At 28.6% G+C, this 10,440-nt stretch overlaps 1 protein-coding gene across 2 annotated transcripts in view; it reads left to right on the forward strand.

Moving 5' to 3' along the window:
• The first annotated feature begins 6 nt into the window (after positions 1-6).
• Positions 7-10,440, forward strand: part of LOC100165269 (alanine--glyoxylate aminotransferase 2-like) — a 19,246-nt gene continuing 8,812 nt past the window's right edge. Inside the window, exons 1-3 of one of the 2 annotated variants that reach the window (XM_003242709.4) lie at positions 7-188; positions 1,422-1,540; positions 7,248-7,482. In XM_003242709.4, the coding sequence (XP_003242757.1) occupies positions 130-188; positions 1,422-1,540; positions 7,248-7,482 (413 nt within the window). In that variant the 5' untranslated portion in view covers positions 7-129. The remainder of the gene's footprint in view (positions 189-1,421; positions 1,541-7,247; positions 7,483-10,440) is intronic. The other variant, XM_003242710.4, reaches the window with a different exon arrangement.

Here is a 10,440-nt window from a genome sequence, read left to right on the forward strand (position 1 = left end):
GTAATTATAATTTACTAACCTAATGCAGTATTAGAACGGTTGTGTTCAGAGCTGTATCTTTTATTGGTCTGAGCAGTTTGTCTAGGAAACTTCTTATTATATTTCAATATTCAACATAACAAAGTGACAATGGAAAGTAAAAAGCTCACATTTACCGAAACAATCGATCTGCGTAATAAATATATCGGGTAAGTGCTATTTTTAAAATATAGTTTCTTAGTTAATTTGTCTCTTTTTGACCAGCGTCCAATATTTTTTTTTCGTGTTTATTAATATCATATGATCGTCACGCACATACCGGCTACCTGCTGTTATTTAAATTCCATGGTTTTAAAAATAATACATTTAATTTGTGTATTTAATTGTTGAATACATTGACTAACTTGTGGCAACTAGTGTTTTAATTTTACGGGGCTACAATTTAAGCTAAGCCCCGAAGACAGACTTTTTTACGTTTTTACGACCACCTACCTACATCCCCAAAGGTCAACATTAAATTTTCGGTTATTAAATATTAACATTTTGTTTAGTTAAAAAAAATATGTATATATATTTCTCCTTTTATACCTATTCACACCTGTCAAGTTTATTCTAAACCTAGCCAGCCACCTAGATACCTACATAATTAATTAATAATAACCCATTTGATGATTTTTAAAATTACTTATTTTCCTACTATTGTAAATACTTTTGTAATAAGCCACATTATGTATAATGACGAATATAACTCCAATATGTGTTTGATCAAATTTAGTAGGTAATATTTTATAAATTATAATATTTCTTAAGGCGCGTTCAGACGTAACTGCTTTTAAGCGTGCGGCACAGCCGCACGATCATCGGTGGCACCGTGCCGCGCGGCTAATACGCGTCCAGACGATGCATCATTTGTTTTTCGATTAAAGTGATCTAAAAAAATAATTAAAAAAAAAAGTACTGTTGCCTCTAGACATTTTCGAAAAAACGTCCACATACATGTGGCATAATCGAGCGGAACAAGCCACGCGGCTTTCCTTTGATAGGGACAGGCTAGTCCATATTGACGAAAATCCATTACAATTTCAGGGGGGGGGGGGCATTATTAATATCAAAGTCAATCGGGCTTGACGGACTTTTTTGGGGGATAAGCCCCTTCAAGCCCTCCCATCATTTCCGATTTTTACTTACCTAATTTTAAAACAAATTATATAACGTAGGTACCTATTTATTTTGGGTTAAACTCAAACCAACTGCAAAAATTTCATTTGAATTGAATAAAATAAATTATACACCAATTGTATTCAAATACAAAAACCGTTAACATGACAAAATCGTAAATATAATTGTTTTTAAATTTAACAACCTAATTAATTTTCGATTGACACTCAAATATTCTTTGTGTCTTCTGTACAAATAGGTTTGCTTATGTATGTATTTTTTAGGAAATCTTGCGAATTGTTTTATAAGAAGAATCCTTTGAAAATCATTCGCGGCCAAGCACAGTATTTGTACGACCAAGACGGAAGAGAATACTTGGATTGCATCAATAACGTAGCCCACGGTATGGCTTTAAACATTAGTAGGACGTAGGCTGTAGGGGCGTATTTATGAGTGTTTAACGGGGTTGGCAATAACAAAATAATTTAATTGCAATAACAGAATAAAATGTAGATAATTATTTATTGTTTAATTAATAGCTAGTTACCTATACAATATTGATAATCAGGGACTGGGATCCAACCCTTGTATCCCCCCTTAAATGTAAATGTGCAAGTAGGACGTCTAAATTCATGGTTTTCGTGCAGATAATCGTATGGGAAAATGTAATCGCAGACTCAATGATTTCCTTATAGATTATTGTGAGGAATTGGCTTAACAATTTGAATGGATTTTTTTTGTCGTGACTTCGTGAGGAATAATTGTCTTACGGAAGCTATAGGTTGGTACCTATATAATATACCACGTATATATTCTCACGTTATATATACTTGTTCACCTATGAGTATATTTTCTACAAAATTGCAAATACCTAACTCATTGGCATTTTTAGGTTTGCCAAGCTACACCAAGTGTGTCCGTAGATACTTTATTTCACGCAATAATAACTCTTAGGTACCTAGGTAATAAATACTAATAATTCATAAGTAATTATATCAGATGATTGACTTCTTAAGGATGTTTATATGGTTTTATATTTAACATGCTCAAATAATCATCTGCATAAAATCATAACAAATAAATTGACTAAATAATTCGAATACTGGGCATTTATATAGGGCCATAGCTAATTGGCTATAGCCTATTATGTTTCTGGTATACACAATATATATTCAAAAAAATGTAACTAAAAAAATGTACGGAATGGTGGCTAAATAAAATTCCGGGGGGATTGTAGCCCCTTTATACCCCCCCCCCCCCCTATTCTACGCTTATGAGTTATGACTTATGATACTAGGAACTTTTTAAATAAATTATTCTTACAGCTGATATACCTAAAACACAACGCTTCGTTTTTACGTGTCCGAATCGGGCGAATTGAATGTTCTCTTAATTTTTAACACTTATTAGTGATCATAGTTTAAAATTAAAGCTTTGAAAGCTTTTGAAATGAAAGAATGCAATAAAAATATAATACATTCATTATATAATAATTTAATTCGATAAATTATCACAAATAGAAGTTTGGTTAGCCGTATATGTATGTCTTCCGGGTAATATTATATTTTGTATAGGTATTATAGGTACCTATTGTCCTACTACCTATAAGTTTAAAACGTTTTTGTATTGTTTGCACCTATTCCGTATTTATACTATCTAGTATTCTAGTATACTTATATATTAGTAGGTATATAATATTTTATATACCTATATATTATATAACTTACTATATCTGCAAATCTGTAATGTACTAGGTATATATATATATTTATTATTGTATTAATGACCTAAACATCTTTGTGCATCTGAACCAAACATTACGTTACTACGTCGATATTTCAAATAATATAGGTAGTCACGTAGGCAATAAGACAAATAATGAAATTTGAAACCGCTGAACGAAAATTTACTATGTCGTACGTGTGTGAGTAGACGTAGACAACACATGTGGGTACGATGTCCTCAATGCTACGTCATGCCTACGCATGTTTCAATGTTACAGGTCGTATTATTGTAATATGTAGGTATAGTGTTATCTTATCTTAATAAAAACGATTGAGTTTACAAATAAGTATAGCCGTATTAAAAAAAAAATAGCACACACTATAGTATATAGATAGTAGGTATTAAGTACTAAAGTATTAATTAATTCAAATAAACAAAAGATCTAATATTTTTTATCGCTGTGTGCTGTGACTTGTGAATTTGCAATATACGTAGGTACATGGGTAGATACAATAGTTATAATGCTATATCTTGTATGACTCGTATTAGTATCATAATACTCGAAGACTTCCTAGACCAGTATAGTACAGTTATTTTGTTTAGACATAATAATATCGTCTTTATAGGTTGTTACATCTTTGTTTCTTTCAATCCTGACGTAGGTAGGTAATTTGTTTGGGTTCCTGCTTCCAACTGTATAAATATACATATAGCTACTAAGCCATATATTCTCCATAATAGGAAAACTGAAAACATCTGAATTAATATTATAATATTAGTTGTTAGTTATTAGTTATTAGTTATTACTTATTACCTATAGGTATTATAGTAATATATTATTAATTTTTATGCCATTTTAATTTTATACAAAATGGCCCATTAAGTGTACCAACTATATGTGACTCAAACTTTGTTCAATTCGTTATTTAATATTCGGTGTATGGTTTCAAAATTAATCTTAACTTTTCCGTTGCCCAGAATAAAAATTCTGATTCGCAGCAGTACATTATCAGGTAGGCAATCTATCAGCGGTAGACCGCGGACCCCGTGCTGTATGTACGTTAGTGTATGATTTAACTCTAAAGTATCAAAGTTATACCAAGTTTGTCGTATTCTACCTATGGTGGATTGATATAATCAATTAATACAAAATCCTAACCTAACCTAACCGTACTAAAATCAGATGAATAAACGCAAACGCATACAAAAAAATTCATTCAATTCGGTCTAACCATTTAGGAGGAGTTCAGTCACAACACACGCTTATTGCGCTTAGCAACACATTCTGTGAAATAATTTAATATGTTTGGTAACCAACGGCAACTACTGTATAAAAAATAAAATAAATTGTCGTAGGTTAAAAAAATTCCCTGTATGAGCCACCCTTTAAAATAAAAATATGGGTGTGAAAAATAGTTAACATCCCTCTCCGAGACCTACTTAATATACACAACAAATTTCATTAAAATCGGTCCAGCCGTTTCGGAGGAGTTTGGTAACAAACATTGTGACACGAGATTTTTATATATTAGATTATAATTACCGAGCGGAGTGATACATGGCGTATAATTGGTCTTACAATTAGGTGTCGAATATCTATTTGTTTTAGATTCTGAGTGGAGCGCGATGAATGTATTGATTTTATAATAGGTACATGTGTTTTAAGTACTTTTTTTCTGTCTGTAAACATTTTTTTTTAGTTGAAATAATGCTATGGTTTTCTACTTCAGCGTCTAGCCAGTAGTCAGTTTTTTTAGAGGGAGGGGGGAGGGGGTAAAAATTAAAAATCAAAAGTAAAAAATTCTTAGTTATTTTCAAAAGCGTTAGAAAACACAAAATTAGAATAAACGGAGATTCTTATGCAAAACCAGGTTTTGATCAAATATATTAAGTTTCTTAGTGTAACTCAAAACAAATAACCGTAGATACTTGAAATGTTCAAAATATTTTGACTCGTTTTTAGCCATTTATAGACATTTTCAATTTTTTTTAGTGTTTTTTCTTTAAATGTCAATAAAATTTTTTTCATTTGGTACAAAATCTTGAAAATTTAGTATGAGGTACCTCATATAATATGTTGTTATAATAGCAGTTGAAAAAAACATTTAAAGTTCAAATTTTGACAAAATTCTTCAGAATCTCGACAATTTTCAATTTATTTTGTAGTTAAAAATGTATAAACTGTTCAGTTTCTATAGCTAAGGATTGAAAATTTAAAGCAAGATTTCTCATAAGTAGTTCATATTGTCACCAAAAATTTAAAAAAATATTTAAACACAGTTTTTTTTATATAGATATAATAATAATATTTTGTTGTAATTAAAAAATATTATTATAATATAGGCTGACTGACCGTCTCCACCATCCATTACTGTCACCCACACTTAATTAAAATGTATACAAAATACATAGATACAGTCAATTTTTTTCAAGTGGTCCGAAATCCGCAAAAATTATTAAATTTTTAAATTTTGAATTGTATACATTTAAGGCTTAAACAATTTAGTACAATATAGATTCCTAAAAAAAATTGTTCTTATTTATATTAAAAAATATTTTTTTATTATTCGTTTAGTTAAAAAAATGTTAACTAGCTAGGTATATGGATTTGGAATTTTTTTATATTACTAAATATATTTTTATTTCTATTATACACAATTAATTTTTCAAAATAATTAAACTAATTTTAAGCTAGTATTGACTTGTAATTTATAAGTTAATAACAATAAAATACCTACCTATATTTTACTTAAATTACCGGCTACCGTAATACTATATCGTACCATACGTAATACTAATAATATGTTAACTATAAAATATCAAAAGAAATAGTGGTTGACAGTGTTTCTGCACGACCATATTATATTCCGAGACGGTGTGACTTTGATCAGAATCGTTGTTCGTATGCTTTGATTATTATTGAATTTAAAACACATTGAACTCATCCATTACAGTGGTCAGTGACCTACTTAATGACGAAATACGCTCAAAACTATACTATACAGTATAGGTGGTTTAGTGCTGTACAACATCTTCCCAGTTTTTCATTATTTTCAATATAATTTACATAAAATATTTCAGTATTAATTAAAAATTATGTAAGTAATAATAGAATAAAAATTAACATCATACTATACAAATCCGAAAATTCCTATGCCGATGATTGGTGGGATAACTGATTAAGTAGGTACCTTGGTACCATTTTTTTTAAAAATTTTGACTACCTATTATAATATCCATATTATACCTTTTTGTTTATTGTTTCCTTATCTAAATAAAATAGTTATTATTCATTATTATAATTTATTAGTAATAGTAGAGCTGTGATAATGAAAATGAAAACACTAAATTATATCATAATAACCTACCTAATCATACTTTAATGCTTATATCGATTATTTACTAAATATTACATTTAAATATATATATATTGAATAAAAATACACATATTATAGATATTGGTAATTACGTTTACAGTTTATAGGTACTGATTACTATTACATTTAGTCTTAACCCAAGTGGCTAAGGAGGTACTATAAAGTAAAGGACTAACTATTTTTTACTTTTGTCGTTATTGTAAACACGTGTTATATACATAGGTCGTGGTATACCTACTATAGATACTATTATATAGGGTTCATAATTTATCTGTCCACAGTCCACAAATACTAATTTAATTGGTAAATTAAACTATTTTGAACATTCTGAATTTATCAAATTTAGCTTATGTTTTGGTATTATATTTGTAAGTTATAACGACCGTTATATAATAATAAAAAAATCAAACCATTACAGGTAGATATTAATATAAGGTGTATATTAGAATTAATAATCAATGTTATGCTGTTTATATAGGCATATAGGTAGGTACACTATTTTTTTTGGATTAATGGATATATAAGTGTTGTACTAGTAATAATAATATTACCATGAGTATATAATATGAGTATTATCCTAAGCATTTTGTATAAACATTTTGTATTATAACTACAATTATTACAAATTTTAATTTACACAAATATATAGTTTGTAACGCGTGGTATATAATATTATATTTACTGAATAACGTTTAAACTTTAAACTCAATTTTTAATATCGTTTTGTAGATGTTTCGCTTCCAATTATATACAAAATCGAACCCGGGGGCACATATGCTTACAATGATATAGGGATTTTCGGAAAATTCCTTTATCCCTATATCACTAGGGAAAATCATTTTCCCTATAGGACCCTAACGGTTGGTGAATTGAAGGTCTAGGGAGACACTACGTCGTTTTTATGAATTTTATTTAATGTGACTTTTTAATTTCCCGCACAACAAAATAAGAGCTTATCCGCCCCTGCTCTTATCTATATCTGTAACGTCTGTTATGTATTGTTCGCAGTTGGCCATTGTCATCCAGACGTGGTGAGAGCGGGCATAGAGCAAATGCAACAGTTGAACACCAACAGCCGGTTTCTGCACGATAACCTGGTGGTGTGTGCGGAGAAGCTCGTGTCGAAAATGCCGGAATCGCTTTCTGTCTGTTTCTTCGTCAATTCCGGTTCCGAAGCAAATGACTTGGCATTGAGGTTGGCCCGTCAACACACCGGCAACACCGACGTCATCACCCTGGACCAGTGAGTATATGTTATATTCAATTATATTGAATTAATAATACTATAATAGCTCGTCCCTCACAACTGCCTCGGTTGCTCATATTTATATAGGTGAATATAATATTTTAGGCATTCGTGTAGCAAGTGATTTACTGCAAAATTCGAATACAAACCTACAATTGATTAATTACTATTTATAATTATTTTTTATTACCTAGTAATTAAAGATTATGAAAACTATAAAAAGAATAAATAAATCAAATTATCAAATAAAAATGTATTAAATATATGAATTGACCACTTCCATTTCATATAGGTATATCATTATTATTAAAATTAGGTGTACATAGATACATGGTTACATGATCGTAATCAACTGTAAAAATATAGAATTATCGAAATTTGGTATACATTTCGGGTCTATGTAATAACTAACAGGTAACTATAATATTACATTATTACCTATAAGCAAAAAGGCACTCTTGTGGACCCTACTAAGAATGGTAGTAGCTGTTGAAAAATGTTTATACAATTTGGTAGATTAGCAACTACTGGTAATTCCAGTGAATACGTTAAACGTCCATTAAAAGGTATATATCATCTGCTACACTTACAGTTATAGGGTACATCACTTACTACACGAATGTCGATGTAAATGTGTATGGGGGAGGGAGTAAATTCTGGTGGAATATGAAATGAATGGGATTATTAAAAAAATGTTAGATACCTATCTATTTTATTCATATTTTATTCCTCTTTTATTCATATCGTTAAAATGTTTAATATACCTAGTCAATTTCTCTCTGCTGTTGGTTTTAATCTTTTATGTAGTTCAAAAAATCATAAATAAACAGAAAAACAGATTTGAGAAATATTATATTTTCATATAAATAATTTGTTTTTTTAATATTTCACATTTTAACATACTTTGTTGTGTTACACTAATTTAGTACGGTATGAGTATTTTAAATGTATTATAGCTGACATTGGAATTAAGTAGATTGGTACCTGTATATGTTATCTTTGTATGCATATTATAGACTGTATAATGTATATAGATAGGAATATAACAATATTTCCAATTTTTCATGTTTAATGTGTGAAAGATTAAAATATAATACCTATAGCTACTAAATTATTGATATGATTAGTTAAAATTATAACTAATCATCATTATAGAAAATAATTATACAATAACAATAATAACGAGCTAAATAACTATTAAATATATATAATTTAATATCTTGTTGAGCCTTAACGTATATTATGTGTTGTGGATATTTTTGATATGAGTTTAACAGTTTAATCAGAATTTGACTCCGAGTTACAGTTTTATAATATGATGGCTCGCAAATAGTATGCAACAGAAGAAGTCTAATTTTTACAATAAATGATAACATTTTTTATACGCGATAATACCTCACATAGATATAAGATTGTTAATATTGTTTATGTCTTATTTGTGTCAGTGTTTATCTGTGCAGATAAACTATAATTGAACCGTCTTCAGTCAGCACAATCACGCTTATAGGTACATTTTAGTAATTACTATTTACTAAAGTGTTACTAAATCTAATATTACAGTCACTTAATTTACAATTTGACGTTACCTATCAAGGTTAGATTAATGGATGATTCTTTTAACGTAATCGACATTACTTCGCAAAGTACTAACGTTGTTGGAAATTTATTTTTGATGAATTCAAGTCATTACAAAACTGAATTTTTGATGTTTTATTTTAGATTCTGAACGACGTGATGAATGTATGATTTTACATGATGTGTGTTTTTTTTTTTGTTTTTATTGTGCTGACGACACTTTGGAGCAGTAAAAATGCTTCGATTTCAAAGTGTACTTTTCTGAAGAAGTGATCTAGTGTACTTGGGGGTCAAGTGAAATTCCCATACTTTCAAAGCGCAGGAAACTTAAAAAATTACGGAAAACGCGATTTTACGCAAGCCATTTTGACAAAATGAAACTTATTTACTGTACTCAAAAAATAATTATGTAAGCACTGAAATTGCAACAGATGTTTATATTAGCGTGTCTATACAGGGTTAAATTTTCAAAGTGTTTCGACTTTTTTGAGCTATTTATAGACAAATGAAATTTTCAATTTTTCTAAGTATTTTTTTTTAAAATAACGATAAAAAATTTTTGGTTGGATAGAAAACTTTGAAAATTTAATACAAGGTTTCTTATAAGTTGTTCTCACAGTGATAAAAAAAAATCCAAAATCGTTAGTCACAATTTTTTTTTATAAGTGCTTAAAGTTTAAATTTATACGAAATATGTCAAAATTGCGAAAATTTGCAAGTAATTTTGTGGTTGAAAAATCGTAAAATTTTTTATAAATGTTGATAAAAAAAAATTAGCTGGGACAAAATACTTGACAATTTAATAGAAGGGTCCACATATGTTGTTCTAACTCCCATTCAAAAATTATAAAAATACATAGGCACAATTTTTTTTTATAAGCATTTAAAGTTCAAATTTTGACTAAATACGTAAAAATTACGGCAATGTTCAAATAATCTTAAACAGAAATTCATAAAAGTTTTTCTTTTTAATTCTAAGATTTGGAAATTTAATACAAGGCTCCTAACATATTTTTACAATAGCAGTTGCAAAATAAAAGGAATACATTGTCACAATTTTTATTTATAAGCATTTAAAGTTCAAATTTTGACAACATATTATGTAAAAATCACGAAAATTCGTAAATTATTTTATGCTAGAAATTCATAAAAAATTTTCCTTTTATATCTAAGATTTCAAAATTTAATACAAGGCTCATAATATATTTTTACAATAGCAATTGAAAAATAAAAGAAATATATAGTCACGATTTTTTTTTTATAAGCATTTAAAGTTCAAATTTTGACTAAATACGTAAAAATTACGGCAATGTTCAAATTATCTTAGACAGAAATTCATAAAAGTTTTTCTTTTTAATTCTAAGATTTGGAAATTTAATA

Source organism: Acyrthosiphon pisum, chromosome A1 (assembly GCF_005508785.2).
Source record: "Acyrthosiphon pisum isolate AL4f chromosome A1, pea_aphid_22Mar2018_4r6ur, whole genome shotgun sequence".
Lineage (NCBI taxonomy): Eukaryota > Metazoa > Arthropoda > Insecta > Hemiptera > Aphididae > Acyrthosiphon > Acyrthosiphon pisum.